We start from the raw sequence: 16,760 nt of genomic DNA on the forward strand, positions 1-16,760 counted from the left end.
AAAATATACTCCCCCTCAGCAATCGAGTCATGTCGTTCCACTTCTTATGATATTGGGTCACTGTCCTGGGCACAGTGTCACTTACTGATACTATTTCAGCGACTTCCCGTCAGAGCCAGCGAAATGTTTGGGGCTGTGGCCTCCTTCCAACCTCCATCCTCAGTTCTCGACGCCTCTCCAGTGCATCAAGCCATGCGTCAATGGCGGCGTCGGAGAAGCGAAGAGCGCGCTGGCGAGCTGCTGCTGCATCTACTCTCTTCATCCAGTGAGTGAATGCGTGGGAAGCGAATATACGCACAAGGCGATGCGGTGCCCAATCACCGCTTAAATTGAATCCAAGTGGCGGCGGTATGCCTGTGGCGCAGTTACAAATGATGATTGCCGCCTGGATGTTGTCGCCTCACTTGCCGCCCCACTTACCGCTTCCAGAGTAGTGTGCAACACCTGATGTAACACTGCAATCCCCTTTTCAGGTGGCAAAACTGAATTTCACATTTCATAGCAGCAACTGCTGCCTGCCGTTAAAATCTCCATTCAGACGATGACACAGCCTCAAAAACGGCGTCACCGAATTTTGACTCCTCTGTATTTTGATTTGGTTTATACCAGGTCAAATGATGACTTTTTACCAAAAAACATAATTATCTTTGTGTATAATGTTTAGATTTCTTGTATGAACAATGTAACGTATCTAGAAGCATAGCATATGGACTGATAGCTGCTGACAGAAAAGCAAAACCTGTCAAAAAAACAGCATAAGCTGCCAACTAGGTAATATGTAAATAGTATAAATTTATTTATCTTTGTAATCATGTAATGGTAAAGGAAATGCAGCATTGTCAGCTGTGGGTCAGTTGGTAGTACTCTCGCCTCTGACTCAGAAGGTTGTGGGTTCAAGTCCCACTCCAGAGACTTGAGCACATAAATCTCAGCTGACACTCCAGTGCAGTACTGAGGGAGTGTCAGAGGTGCAGTCTTTCTGTGTCCTGGCCAATATTTATCCCTCAATCAACATAACAAAACAAAAACAGATTATCTGGTCATTATCGCGTTGCTGTGCGTAAATTGGCTGCCGCATCTCCCACATTACAACAGTGATTACTCTCCAAAGGTACTTCATAGGCTGTAAAGTACTTTGAGAAGTCTGGTGGTCGTGAAAGGCGCTATATAAATGTAAGTCTTTCATCGCAAGAAGAGTATTGCAGAAGTCAGTCCTTGTGATGAAAGGCTGGATTGGGATTTTAGCAGCAATAAAGGAGAGGTCAGGGTGAAAGCAGGCAGTGTTCCTGATTGAACACATTTCAGTTCAAAAGGGCAATGTAGTGGCATTATGTTGGATTTTATTTTGCTGCAGATGTGACTTATTACAGTATTGTGAGTTGGTGCACTCTAACCTGTGCTATCTCTTTCATTTCACAGATCACGTCCCACATTCTGAGCTTTGAGCTGTGAACATAAGACCAGTTTAACTCTGTTTAAGGAGTTGCTCCTTTTTTTCTACGTGAAATCTTCCCAAATGTGACAAAGAGCCAAGAGACTGGAATGGGAATGTTCTGTTAGTTGTGTTTTTTTTTAATATAAGGTATATTATAATTGAGGTTCAGTTCTGTGGACAGTAAATGCAATGGAGGGGGTGCAAGGATCATTGGAAAATGTATAGGTATTCACCTCAGGGACAAAAAAAATCATGCAAAATCAGACAGTTTCTATATGTTTGTCAGTGGGGTTTTGGAAAGCCAAAAATCATAGGGATAATTTAAATTCCCAATAATAAAAACCCAAAACCTTTCAATGTATTGATTTTCAGACTCCTGAATTCAAGTTGTCAAGGTTGGTCAATACAGTGCCGGTTGATGTATTATTCTTGGCCTTGGAAGAATATACATGAACCCTATAACTCATTCCTCCTCTCTCCCTCTCTCTCTATCACTCAGTCTTATACACACACACACACATACTCCATCTCTCACACTCAATCTCACTCACTCATACTCGCTCTCTCGTGCTCTTTCTCTCACACATACACACTCTGACACTCTCTTCACTGAAGGGCAGACCAAGGTGAATCTTTGTTTGAAGTTCATGTATTCTATCCTATAAAGTCTATATTTTAAGCAAAATACTCAAATTCCTCAGCTGCTATGTTATACACATCAGTGTCAATACATCACATTGCAAGATCTGGCAATTTAGATATGGAACATTTTATTGTGGAATATACAGCTATGCTACACTGTTTAGTCATTAATACTGTTGTTTTAAAGAAAACAGTTTTGCATTTGAAGATGTGAAATGTAGATCACATGGTGTCTTATGTAAATATTCTAGAATATCTACTACTCTGTGGACAACAAGGACTGCTTATTATGCTTATTAGTAATGTAGTATTTGTTATTTATTCCCTTGTGACCCAAAAATAGCTCTTTGGTCAGGCATACATTGGGGATCTTCAACTAGTGTAAATCCAGCCTAATCTTCACAGTCTGTAGTGCACACTCTCAGGATGCACCCTTTTACTCTTGTTTCCATACAGCTACAGTAAATCTTCAGTGTAAACCACCAGGCAGCTTAGTGTCTGTATAAAGGACCAAAAGTGCACTTCGTCATTACACAAATCACCACTCCTCTGATGCATACATGCTTGTATTCAATGCTATCTGGATTTACAATTGCAGTGTAACTGGGGGAGGGAGTTCTTTATTGTGTTTGATGCCTGACGTGATTAAGAAGGGAGCAGCTGCTTGTATCATTGCTGATTGTAGATTGGACACCTCAAAGGGGTAGAATATTGCTGTGCTTGCAGCAGACTTATATAGAAGGAAATTATTCACAGATGCACCACTGTGCAGAATATCACCAGAAGTTAGTTAATACGTACGTGCTAGTGGTTTTTACTCATGATTTCAGACTTTCACCAGCGCCATAGAAATTTTCCAAGCTGCTTATTTTCTTTGAATTCTCTTTTAATAATAGAACATGAACTATTCACCATGACCTCAAGGTGTGACTGACTGCTTCTGATGCATTTTACATCATTATGCTTCAATGAAGCATGGATATTTCTGATGCTAAAACATACAGAAGATGCACTATAAATGTTCACAACCAGTCCTGATGGTAAACATTAACAAAACCATTCTTTAATTACATGATGTGGTGCCAGTTGTCATAAATATTTATCTTTCTTTTATTTACTATTATTTGCACTCCGCTTTGCCCGTTGTGATTGTGCTCCTATACTGAAAGGGAAAAGGGCTTTGGCACGTTGCAGACAATACAAGAGCCCGGAACTTTAAGAAGGTAGTGAATGAGTGCACAACTAAGTTTCAAGAATTTGCTTACATTTAGCTTTTGTGCTGTGTACTGACCAGGTCTGAACTCTATAGTCAAAATAAAAACCTGTGGGAAGACAGGGTGGTACTAGTGAGCTGGTGCATTCTTTTCACCACTTGGGAGCGAAGTTTGACTCTTAACCGAAGCTGAGTGAACGGGAATCTAATTTCTCTATCGCTCAGCTGAAATTACTAAGGAATCTTGATCTAGTTCTGAGCAGATGCAAGTCCGCAATATAAACCTACCCATAATTCAGCCTTAGATGGTACTAAATGGGTATTCTGATTTGTGGCTGTAAAGGAGGCAGGTGTGGGAACTAGTACACAGCTATGCAGTAACAATGTGTTTACAGGGATTGGCTACCTTACTAAGTTTGTTAAAAATGGAAACACTTTAAAATGTCTTTGTTACAAAGTGTGTAAAACATGAGTGATTGAAATCTCTACTGGTGGTCTGTGTAGACTGGATTTGAAACGGACCAATAATTGACCAGTCTCTAAGGTTCTTTAAGTTCTCACACTCTAGTTCTAATGGAAAGATGTGTCCAGTCACAGCCAGTGCTTTCACCTTGAATTTTCTAAAGTTAAGATGCTGTATTGAGTAATAAATAGCAATGTTTAAATGCTGCATGTGTTTCACTGTTGCCCTTTCAGGATTCTACAGCTGAAATGTGCACTTTGGTGTATTTATGATTATGAATTTTCAGTTTAAAAAAACCTTTTCAATGTTTTGTTTGATTGCAAGACTGGTACCTGTGATGTGTAAAATACAAATCAAATTGTTTCTCTTCCATGGCATCAAAATAATGGATTTTTTTCCTTAAACTTGAACAATTTGAGGCGCCGGGTCTCTGAACTCACAGTGCAGTATATAACCTCACCCACACTTGTATCCTGGCATATTTGAACATTTACCTTCCAGTTATCTGGAAGACAGTTCTTTCCTTCTACAGACCCACTGCTGTCCTGCGAGAGTATTTTTCTAAACTTTCCTTGCTCTGTAAGCAGTATCAATAAAAAGTCTTGCTTAAATCCTAAAGTGGTTTAAGTATCCTACTAAAGTGATTTACAGTGAGCCACACTGATTATCATCTGTTTAACTGTCACTTTCTATAGTCTGTGATATTTTCCGATAGATTCACATGCATCTTACATGTGTCATTTTATTTTCCTCATTGGCCCGTGCCTATTGTCTTTAATTCTTTTTATTTTTAATGACACAGAAAAGGGATTATGGCGTCCAGACACTTGGATAAACGCACACTTTGATTCAGTGGTCCCATTGTGTTTTAAGTGTGTGTGCTTTTTTTAATAATGTTTTTTTTTCTTTTTTAATTGCTGGCTGTGAGCCTCTTGGCCTTGCAGTAACAACTCTGATGTAGAGCAGTCGAAAGGCCTATTTATTTCCATGAAATCACATAGCTAATTTAGAGTTATGAAATTAAAAATTGCAATTGCTATTTTTAAAGTAAACTGTATAAATAGAATATTGTGCAATTCTCGTCACCACCTTCAGAAGTGACCTGCATTGGAAAAGGTTCGAAGAGCAACAATAATGATCCCAAGTGCAATGGGATGAGTGATGAGGAAAGATGAGAGATGCTTAAGTTCCAAAGTCGAGAGAGAAGATGGGTAAGGGGATCTCATTAAAGTATATAATAGTATAAAATGACATACTTTACGAGAGATGTACCCTCAATATTGCTTTAAAGTCACCACGGCCAGTAAACAAGAGGACATAAATTTAAATTAGTGAAAAGAAAATTTAAACCAATGACTGACTACAATTTCTGGAATTCCACATTTATCTGCCCATGCGCTAAATCCTGAAGTTACAGTCAGTTTCAGAGGGGTAATGACGGCGAACACTGATAGTTCACTGCGATTACCACCGCAAAATCTGGGCCATTAGAATGCTAAACATTTGAAATCAGGTGTTGGGGAGTTCAAGATCTGATTAGATGTGAGACTTAGCATGTAGAAATAGTAAAGGGACTGGCCCCTGATGGCCTTTTGTACGTTAAATATTAATGCCAGCATTGGACAGGTTTCAAGCAGAGCTCAAAGTTGAAATGACAGTCACACTAACCAAGAATCTTAGAGGTACTAAAAAAAATCAATGTCACAAAAGAGAGCATATCAGAGGTGTTACAACCTTCTGCTGGGCAGTCATAGCATTTATTGATTTCACAGGGATCTACTGTCGCTTCATCTGTAACTGCTTGTTCCTTCATGTCTGCTATAAAAAGGATTTTCTTGTTATTTTCCATTGCTCTTTCTTGTGCTTCATTACTTATCTCACTAATGTACTTCCTGCAGTCGTATCAAAGTGTAAGCAAAATCTGGTTCATACATGGCACACATTTTGTATCGATTCCAGTTGCAGCACCTTTAGAAAAGTTTCCACAACCGCTATCAAATATGTATTGTACAGTCTGGAAATTCAAAGTACAGTTCTGTGGTTTGGAGAGTTGCAGCCGCACAAACTGTGGCAGGTGCGGATACTTGATGCATACATGGAGAATTAAAAACCCTCCAGTGTGCGACTGTGGTCACCCAGAATAGACCATGGAACATAGAACGACACAATACCCAAGTCACCAATACCAAGAGCAGGCTCGAGGGGCCAAATGGCCTACTCCTGCTTCTAATTCTATGATCTTTTGCAGGCAGCATATCACCGTTGCTGAAAGGAAAGTAACCATGCTTTGTTTTCAGTGATCCATTTATAATGTCGGGAGTCGTGTTTCCCAAAGCTGTGGAATTTCAAATGCGCTTTCTACACAAAGTTACAATAAAACAGGGAAGTTGCCAATTGATTTACTTTGGTTTCTTTGTCTTCAAAATTTCAATCAAAAACAAAACTTTGTGACATTCTGATCAAACGTCATAATTTTTATTATTCTTTACAAGGCTGTCACTGCCTTTTAAGACCAGTCACTTCAGCAAGGGAAGCAAAAATTGCAACTCCATGGATTTCAAGGAAGTGTGTTGGAGGTACGTGTATTCAGCATTAGCACACAGTAATAAGATTTTTGTTCCATCTTTACCGTGGGCCAGTGAAAGCACTCTGGTGTGAGTCAGAAGGTGGTGGGCTCAAGCCCCACTCCAGAGACTTAATTACAACATCACTTATCTCACTAATGTACTTCCTGCAGTCGTATCAAAGTGTAAGCAAAATCTGGTTCATACATGGCACACATTTTGTATCGATTTCAGTTGCAGCACCTTTAGAAAAGTTTCCACAACCGCTATCAAATATGTATTGTACAGTCTGGAAATTCAAAGTACAGTTCTGTGGTTTGGAGAGTTGCAGCCGCACAAACTGTGGCAGGTGCGGATACTTGATGCATACATGGAGAATTAAAAACCCTCCAGTGTGCGACTGTGGTCACCCAGAATAGACCATGGAACATAGAACGACACAAGGCTGACTCCTGTGCCCTACTGAGGGAGTGCTACACTGTCAAAGGTGCTATTTTTTGGATGCGATGTTAAACCGAGGCCCTGTCTGCCCTTACTGGTGGATGTAAAAGATCCCCAGGCATTATTTCAAAGAAGAGCTGGGAAGGTTTCCCCAGTATCCTGGTCAATATTTATCCCTCAACCAACACCACTAAAATAAATCTGGTCATTGTCACATTGCTGTTTGCGGGAGCTTGCTGTGCGCAAATCGGCTGATGTGTTTCCTGCATTACAACAGTGACTACATTCCAAAAGTACTTTATTGGCTGTAAAGTGCTTTGGGATGTCCTGAGATTGTGAAAGACAGTATATAAATACAAGTCTGCTTTAATCGAATTTAATACACAAAGTGCTATAATATGGCAAATATTCTTTCAATTCTTTTCTCAGAAAAAACCCCAATTAATTCAGTAATATCAACCTGCAGCTTCAGTGGTGCTCTCTACTACACTCCCCCAAAATGCTTGATATTTAATATCCAGAACATTTGTTTCGAGTGCACTACCCATTGCAATTGTTGCACAGATTCAATGAATTATTTCAGACATGGCCAGGTTGTTACAGAAATGCACATAAGGAAAAAAGACTGATCTGGGAACCAGAAAGAAAGTCAAACCAAAGTGCAGTAAGTTATGGTACCGAGAAACCAAAGCAAAGGAATCAAATGCCTTGAAGAGACTAACAGCATTTTGCAATGTTTCATATATAGGAAAAGAGTAAAGAGTAAAGGTTGTTAAAAGGAGCACATTTGGATTGTTTAAAGGCTAGTGGATGAGTATAAAAATGTATGAGCTTTTACTTTTTATGTTCTTTACCATTAGTCATTTGAAAAAACGCCATGTAATTGATTGCTATTCAAATGTTTTTCCTCTGACTTTCCTGCACCATTAAGTTTACATATAGAAAAATGTGGTGTGATTGCTGATTGTTGGCTGTTTGAATTTTTCTGCAAATATGTGCCACTTGAGGGCTCACATGATGGTTCAATGGGTTCATCCAGCGAGTACCTAAGAGAGACCCAGAAGAACCTAGATTGGTTCCCTGGTCAATGCCGAGTTAGCCCATCTGAGCTGGGGGAATGGTAGGATGCAACAGTTGAGCTTGGTCCTCCTGGGTTAAGGAGGTGAAAATTGTCTTAATTTCATTCCTGATTTAAAAAAGGAAGCAGACAAAAAACAGGAAACTATAGACCAGTTAGCCTAACATCTGTTGTTGGGAAAATGCTGGAGTCCATTATTAAGGAAGCAGTAGCAGAACATTTGGAAAAGCATAATTAAATCAAGCATTCAATTATGAAAGAGAAATCATGTTTGACAAATTTGCTCGAGTTCTTTGAGGATGTAATGAGCAGGGTGGATAAGGGGGAACCAGTGGATGTGGTCTATTTGGATTTCCAGAAGGCATTCGATAAGGTACCACATAAAAGGTTACTGAACAAGATATAAGTTCACGGGGTTGGGGATAATATATTAGCATGGATAGAGGATTAGCTAACTAACAGAAAACAGAGAGTTGGGATAAATGAGTAATTTTCCGGTTGGCAAACAGTAACTATTGGGGTGCTGCAGAGATTGGTGCTGGGTCCTCAACTATTTACCTCAATCTATATTAATGACTTGGATGAAGGGACAGAGTGTAATGTAGCCAAGTTTGCTGATGATACAAAGATGGGCGGGAAAGCAAATTGTGAGGAGGACACAAAACATCTGCAAAGGGATATAGACAGGCTAAGTGAGTGGGCAAAAATTTGGCAGATGGAGTATAATGTGGAAAAATATGAGGTTATCCACTTTGGTAGAAAAAATAGAAAAGTAAATTATAATTTAAATGGAGAAAAATTGCAAAGTGCTGCAGTACAGAGGAACTTAAACACTAATACAAAAGCAAAATACTGCAGATACTGGAATCTGGAATAAAAACAGTACAGAGGGACCTAGGTGTCCTTGTGCATGAAACACAAAAAGTTAGTATGCAAGTACAGAAAGTAATCCGGAAGGCAAATGGAATGTTGGTCTTTATTGCAAGGGGGATAGAGTATAAAAGCAGAAAAGTCCTGCTACAACTGTACAGGGTATTGGTGAGGCCACACCTCGAGAACTGCATACAATTTTGGTCTCCGTATTTAAGGAAGGATATACTTGCATTGGAGGCTGTTCAGAGAAGGTTCACCAGTTGATTCCGGAGATGAGGGGGTTGACTTATGAAGGTAGGTTGGGCCTATACACATTGGAGCTCAGAAGAATGAGAGGTGATCTTATCGAAACATGTAAGATAATGAGGGCGCTCGAAAAGGTGGATGCAGAGAGGATATTTCCATTCATAGGGGAAACTAAAACTAGGGGACATAGTCTCAGAATAAGGGGCCGGCCATTTAAAACTGAGATGAGGAATTTCTTCTCAGAGGGTTGTAAATCTATGGAATTCTCTTCCCCAGAGAGCTGTGGAGGCTGGGTCATTGAATATATTTAAAGCGGAGATAGATTTTTGAGCGATAAGGGAATAAAAGGTTTTGGGGAGCGGGCAAGGAAGTGGAGCTGAGTCCATGATCAGACCAGCCATGATCTTATTAAATGGCGGAGCAGGCTCGAGGGGCCAGGTGGCCTACTCCTGCTCCTATTTCCTATGTTCTTATGATTGCTTTCAAGTCACTTCTACAAGAGGCCCAGGAATAGATGTTTGATAAGGTTAAGATGACTCAACTATAATAATTTCCCCCAAGGGTTGAAGAACCTGTTGATACTCTGTCCAGGATCACACATCAATGATGGCTATTTGGGTGACACTGGAATTAAAATTCCAATAAGGAGTCAATCTCCATGGAGGGAGGATAAAAACCGTCTTCTAATTATTTCCAGCCAACTATAATGGGTGTTAATGCAGCGGGAGTTAAATCAAATTCAAAAAAGGCAAAATTATAAAATATGTAAAAGGTTTGACTATAAACCATATTCCTGTTAAATAGAGCGTCCGTATCGACCTATTAACGAAACAGCCATTTTAGTAGAGGAAGGCGCCGCTACAAAAAGTCAGGATGTGCTTCTTGCATATTTCCACCATTTTTTTTGTTTCTTTACCTCTTTAGTTTCACTGTGAAGTGGAATTATTCCAAATTTATATATGACTATAATTTCTAATTGGATGCAGTTATGCACGTTACTACTTTTTGTGATGGAGGATGCATTTTAAATTATTTGCAGGAATAGGAATAAAAATGCAAGAAGCTCGTGTGTGTGCCCGGTATGGATTTTTTGGTGGTTTAAATTTGTTGGGCTGGGGATAACATAGACAAGAAGAATTGCATGCCAAGTAAACAGTTAACTCATCTCTGACCTTAAGTGGAATTATCCCACCTTCTTGTTAATGGTGCCAAAAACTTCACCCCTCACCCCCCCCCCCCCCCCCCATTTCTGATTATCTTTTCTTTTCCAACTTTGGTGGTGACCTGCAATATGTGCCTTGGGCCTTCACACTGGTTTCTCAATTGTAAAGATAGCAGTCAAGACAATGCAGGAAATCACAGTGGAATATCAAATTCAAAAGCTGTACAGGAGCTATTTTGTGCATCAGTAACATGCCAGTTGGTTCTATATTGGGGTAAAACCTCAAACATAGAACACTTCCCATTGAATTGCATGTAATATTCACCAAGCTTGAAATCTTGTATTTCTGTTGCTGGATTATCCGTACCAAGAAGGTGAATTCTACCAAACCCTCATAGACTTTTTGTGGACCCCATCAAACTGCAGTTGTAACGCATTGCAGGGTCTAGATAGTCCTTTGGTTGATGGTGTTTTAACCATGTTATCGTTGCTGTGATTCACAATTATATTGCTCAATTTTGGGGCTCGTCTCCGCCATAATAATGAGAGAACACCTTTTCTCAATCAAATGAACTCGCAAGGTACCGTCTCCCATCACCTGTGAGTGAAAAAAATTGCTCCAATAAAGTCATTGGGGATTTTGTTATATTTGTGTGAAATATCTGATATGACAAATAGTAATATTAAATACATTCACTCAGGTAGTTGCCCAACTCCTTTACTGTTGAACATCAATCAGCAACGTAGATAGACATGAGATGCTTGTGTTTTACTGTGGTTTAGTTCATGTTGCGTTTGAATGTATAACATTCCACTGTGTCCTGATGATGGACTGCTCTTGTACTGTGAAGATAAAATCCAACCTTTGTCAGATAATCAATGAGGATTCCCAAAACGTTGAACCCCAGAAGAATCTTTCTGTCCTCTGGCGTCACCTGCACATATCTGAGGAATGGAAGATACAAAAAACTGGGGAAGTATTTTTCAAAAAATTGATTTCCTGATATGAACAATATAATGTGGTACAGTTACTGTCAATAATCCGTCACATGGTTTTCCCCTTGAGGCTTGTTGAGGCGTCCTACATGATAGCTTACCTGTGACAGTAGTTTGCTGATTTGTGTTGTTTACCAACCAAGGATACAGAGAAACAAAAAGCCTTTTTAATTCTATACAACTTCATTACCCCTTTTTATTCCTAGCCAATTTTATCTCCATTCCTCACCCACCTTTCTCCTGAGCATGTTGACTCCTTTTCTGTGGTGTGTGCCATGGATGCCCATTGCCCTTGAGTACCTCATCCAATGTGTCTATTGGTGTATACTGGTCATAACAGTGAATGTCAACAGGCTATTCTGTCATGGAGCCCTAGCTGCCAAGACCAATCTTGTTGTCATCCAATATACATACTTCAAGTAGGAATTACAGGATAACAATGTGGTTGATCTGCACTGAGGCCAACTTTACTGTCCCTATCATATTTGCTGAGTTTAGCTAAGTCAGCACAAACTAGAATAGAAAATGGAATAGTGCCAGAGGCCTAGCAGACAGCTAACAGTATCCCTATATTTAAAATGGGAGATAGAACAAATCCAAGGCACTCCAGATCAGTTAGCTTTATATTGGTAGTAGGAAAGCTAACATTTACTCAAAGATATAATAGAAAAACATCTAGAAACTAAAAATATAACAAAGAATATTCAGCAAGATTTCAAAAGGGAAGGTCATGCTTGACCAACCTTATTGATTTCTTTGAAGAAGTAACCAGAAAGAGAAGACAAGGGCAATACAGTCGATGTGATATACTTGGATTTTCAGACGCATGACTATGGTCAGAGCATGTGAAGTCGGGACAAGAAGCAGAATGGGTTAAAGGTAGTAACTTTGACGGGCAGAAGGCGAGAAGTAGTGTTCCACAGAAATCAGCGGTATTCACATTTACATAAATGATTTCGACTTGTACTGCTTCAAAATTTGTGGATGGCATCAAATGTTGGGGTATGACACCAAATGTTGAGGAAGATGACAAAATCCAAGAAGATGTTTAAAAATGTGAAGAATGGGTGTGTAAATGGAAAATTAATTTCAATATTGATTAGTACGAGTTGATGATGCATTTTGGTGTAAGGCGGCAACCTATGACTTTTGAAAATAAGAGTTTAAATGGGGTAGAGGCGGAAAGGGATCAACGGGTATAGATTCACAGATCATTAAAAGTAGCAACGCAGGTTAACAAAGCCATAACAAATTCAATAAGCACTGGGATTCATTTCTAGAAGAATAGGATTCAAAAGCAGAGAAATTATGTCAAACTTGTATCGAACCTCGCTTAGATCGCACTGAGTACTGTGCACAGTTCTGGTCTCCATATTACAAAAATTAGAGGCACTGAAGAAGATTCAAAAAATGATTTACAAAGATGATCATGAAAGACTGAACAGGTTTGTGCTCTTTAGAAAAGAGAAGGCTGAGAAGTGACATGATAAAGGTCTTTAAAATTATGAAGAGATTTAATAGGGTAGATGTTGAAGATGTTTCCACGTGAGGGAGTCCAAAGTCAGTCACTAATAAAACCAATAAGGAATTCAGAAGTAACTTTTTTACTGAGAGTGGTGAAAATGTGGAACTCTAGCACAAGGAGTACTTGAGAAAAACAGCACAGATTCATTTAAGAGGAAGCTAGATAAGTACATGAAAGGAATAGAAGGATATGACAAGATGCGATGAAGTAAGGTGGGAGGAAGATGGTGAGGAGCATAAACACAGGCATAAACCTGTTGGGCCGAATGAACTGTTTCTGTATTGTGAATACAAAGGCCCAGATCTTGCAGTCAGCGGCGAAGGAACAGCACTCACCATTCACCTCACTGCCAGCTGCTCATAAAGTTTGGACTGGCTTCCTCTAATCTGGCATTTGTTCCAGCACACGCCCTCTACATGGTATTTGTGGCATCCGTGAGCAAGGCCTATCAGATTGAAGAATCCTCACGGAGACATGCATAGTCCAAACCAGGAAATATAATTTTGATTTAAGTAATGTACAGAAAGCAAAATAAAGATTGGGGAAATACAGATGGAATTAAGGAAGAGAGAAAAAAGAGACAGACAGAAAATATTAATCAATACTTCTTTAAAAAAAATCTCTAACACATTTTCTTCTGAGGGAATGAGACTTTACCCTTGTAAAATTAATTTTTCAGGGCCAGGGAGGTTGTTCGGCAGTAATTATCACTTATCATGCTGTTTAAAAACTCACTCCTAAATGCACTAGCCCAAACTTTTTCAGACATTTTTCGTGGCGAACTAGTGGGCAAGTACAGTAATTTCACGGCGCACAGTCATTTCAATGCTGAGTCTATCAGCGAGGTCTGCAACAGCGCATCATGTGGAGGAGCAGGGTATCTCTGACACAACTTCTGGATTTCTGTGTTTAAATGTACATGTGCAGACGCTAGAAGTTGCTGTCTGATTTACCCCCGTAATAACTGAGCATTGTTAGCCTCCCCGTTATCATCCCAAAATCCGGGCCAATGTAATTCTATGCAATGCACATGATACCCATCAGTGTCTCTCAAGTATTGAACGTGATGCACATCAGCAGCTCATTATATGGTGGTGAACACGAGCATCACCAATAAAAGCGGTGCACACCAGTGCCTCTACATAAAGGGTTGAACACGTTGCACAAGTGTCTCCCAGAAGTGAGTGAAGTGGTTGAAATTCCACTTCTGTGGAAAAACAGAAAAAAAACTACTTTTCTCTGTGATTATGCTCACATTCTCAAAAATCACATTCTCAAAAATCACACAGCTTAAATCTGTGCATTCCCATAATTTAATGGTGTTCTAGTCATTGAAGGGGGAAATGTAATCGTTTTTTTGGAAAGCATGTTCACAAAGCTGGTTTGTAACTCTGCAGTATATTGATATATTGGGCCCTGTTATTAAATTCTTTTTAGATTGAACTTGTAACTCATATGTAAATTATTATTTGAATTCAGTACTTACATATTAACTTGCCCTCCATTCCCATAAGGGTTAGCTCCACATTGGAAAGCCAGGTCATGGAATGAAGGATTTTGGGCAGGAGTAGGGTTATTTTTCTCAATAGAAGCCCATGGACTTAAGTTCCTTTTCTCCATGTGCATTGTTATCTGACTGGAAAGTTCATCAACTGTTTCCATAGATGAGCCAAAGACTCTGAAAAACGCTCGCAACCCCTTTCGAACATAGCGTATCTCCAGAATCTCTGATTTGTTTTTCCTCTGCAACGTCTCCAGTGTGTACAACACTGGATCCAGTTCATAGAACTCAACCTCCTTCACCAGCAAATCGTAGGCGCTGAAATCGCTGGGCAGCAGTAACTCAGATGTCCTGAGGAAGTCTAAAATGTATCCAAACAAAGATCCATCTCTGTCTATAAAGTACTCCCTGGGTCCTATCTGTTGTATGGAGGACTCTGATCCAGTGAGAATCCTGCTAAGCTTGGAGCTGGGAACCTTGGCAAGAGTATCAGGAAGAGTCTCAAAAATCTTTCCACCAACATTCAACTTTAAAGGCAGAAACTGCTGCTGTTCCTCGTCCATTTTCTTTGAGAATATGCAGAGGATCAGGTAGATTTTATCAAAGGGAAAAGCCTAAACAATGGGCTAGTGAACGTAGTTAATTCCTTTTTAAAGTCAGAGAACTAAATGTTATGACATTCTTGATCAATCAGGAGTAGGGAAAATCAAAATGAGTTCTTACAATTTGAGTTTTATTTTCTTGAATGTTGCTTCTATTTGGTTGCTAAGAAGCAAAGCAGAAGCGCACAGTAAGATGAGACATTGATAAACTGGTTTGGTTCAGGAAGGTATGAGAGCTCTTCATGCAAACCCTGCACTGTGCTGTGAATCATATTGTAACTCCCTGCAGGATTCATGTGGAGTTCTGGCACTGCTGTTTGCAAGTGTTTTATTCAGCATCAGTGGCTGGAACATGCAGAGGGAAAATGGTTAATTAACTGTTAAAGTAGTTAACAATGATCAAAGCACCAGCAGAGGCGGCGTTGCTGCCAGTGACTGGAATTTCTGCCAGTTGGCAGGTAAATATTCAATCTCCCTTTTATCCGTGGCCCTGTGACAGGGCACAACCACAGGGAAAGGACGTGCCCGTTTTTCCAATTTAGTAACTGGTGCTGCCCACAGCAGGGATGAGACCACTAGAAATGTACGATGTTCTGACTCTTAACGCAATTCCCAATCTGTTACATTCTCTCAGATTCTGCAAACTATTGCTATAAAATGTAGCAGCGCTCATTCTATGTGTGTGTGTGTGAGGCAGGGGATTCCATTCTGTCTATTGGGTCTGCTTTACTTTGTTCGAGCTGACTGGTTTTATTTAAACATATATACCCCTTGATGATCAATAGACGGCCTTTCCAAATAAAAGGCTTAAAAATTCACTGTAAAGAATTCTAGTTATTTTTGAAGTTTTAGTGAAATAAAAATTGGGGCTTGGGAGCCAGTGTGTGCTGAGAACAAGGTTTGGATCTTTCATTTGACATGAAGGCATTTCAAAACATTAAAATAAAAGTTCTCTTCTCAGTAACAGAACATTGATGCTACTGGGGCTCAGTTTAAAAATTCCTGTCAGGTCCCTGCTATTCGGACCCATCTTTAAAACGAAAGGCATGTAAAGATAAAGTTGAACTGATAAAACAGCTCACTGTGGCTTTTTAATTGAAACCTATTTACAAAGATCCTGCCATAGTAAATGGAATTTGGTGCTAAAAGATTTGGGTGTACACCCTCTACCTTTTTGAAAAATGAAAGATTTTTTTAAATCTGAAAGCAATGACGTGTTTTATTGTTGACAAATTCAATTCTTTCAGAGTACTTTTGGATCAGTTCCATTTGAATGTTGATTTGTACCCAGCTTGATTTCTCCGCCACCACCCTCGATTGTGCAATCCAGATGTTGTCTGACTCTGTCTGTCTGACTGTCTAATATTTGGTCATGGATGAGCCAGCACTTTCCCCACATGAACATTAAGAAAAGCAAAACCATTCTGTTCAGCTCTCACTAAAAACTCTGTGCCCTTGACCCTGACTCCATCTCCATTCCCGACTGTTCATTCAGGTTGAACCAGGCAGTGCACTACCTCAAACACCATATCCATCCGTCAAAAAGACCACCTATGCAGCAGTGCCTGTTTCCATGCCTAACCCTCCCCTCTACTGAAACCCTGATCCACAATTTCATTTCCTCAAGACTCAACTTCTACAATGTCTTCCCAGCTGGCCTCCCTAGTTGCATGATGCACAGACTCCAACTTGCCTAAACGTCTTGTGGCCACATGTCGTGTCGTACATGCCTGCCTTTAATGGCTTTCTGCCCCCAGTACAAAACCCTTCCCTCATTTCCTCCATGGCTTTGTCCCACTTTGCCTCTGCAACCTCCTGCAGCCATGCACCTCAGCCTGTGCCCTACGATCCTCTGACTTTCTCTGCATTCCACCCCTATCCCCCAGACACTCCTCACTCAGTTACAGAGTTTTCTTCCGTGTGGCACCTACCCTTTGGAATTCCCATCTTAAACCTCTGTGCCTTGCTCTTCCCTCTCTGCCTTTAAAAGAATCCTCAAAACACATCTATCTGACCGTT

The 16,760-nt window shown here is 40.0% G+C and overlaps 1 protein-coding gene and 1 pseudogene across 2 annotated transcripts in view; one reads left to right on the forward strand and one right to left on the reverse strand.

The window, feature by feature from the left end:
- The window catches only part of uggt1 (UDP-glucose glycoprotein glucosyltransferase 1), a 188,177-nt gene extending 182,580 nt beyond the window's left edge, over positions 1-5,597 (forward strand). For both annotated transcript variants that reach the window (XM_070883358.1, XM_070883359.1), the window contains one exon: positions 1,420-5,597. In XM_070883358.1, coding sequence (XP_070739459.1) covers positions 1,420-1,445 — 26 coding nt within the window. In that variant the 3' untranslated portion in view covers positions 1,446-5,597. The remainder of the gene's footprint in view (positions 1-1,419) is intronic.
- A 5,299-nt stretch (positions 5,598-10,896) lies between these two features.
- Positions 10,897-14,702, reverse strand: LOC139266216 (putative potassium channel regulatory protein pseudogene; annotated as a pseudogene).
- Positions 14,703-16,760: the final 2,058 nt, after the last annotated feature.

Source organism: Pristiophorus japonicus, chromosome 6, assembly GCF_044704955.1.
Source record: "Pristiophorus japonicus isolate sPriJap1 chromosome 6, sPriJap1.hap1, whole genome shotgun sequence".
NCBI classification, from domain to species: domain Eukaryota; kingdom Metazoa; phylum Chordata; class Chondrichthyes; family Pristiophoridae; genus Pristiophorus; species Pristiophorus japonicus.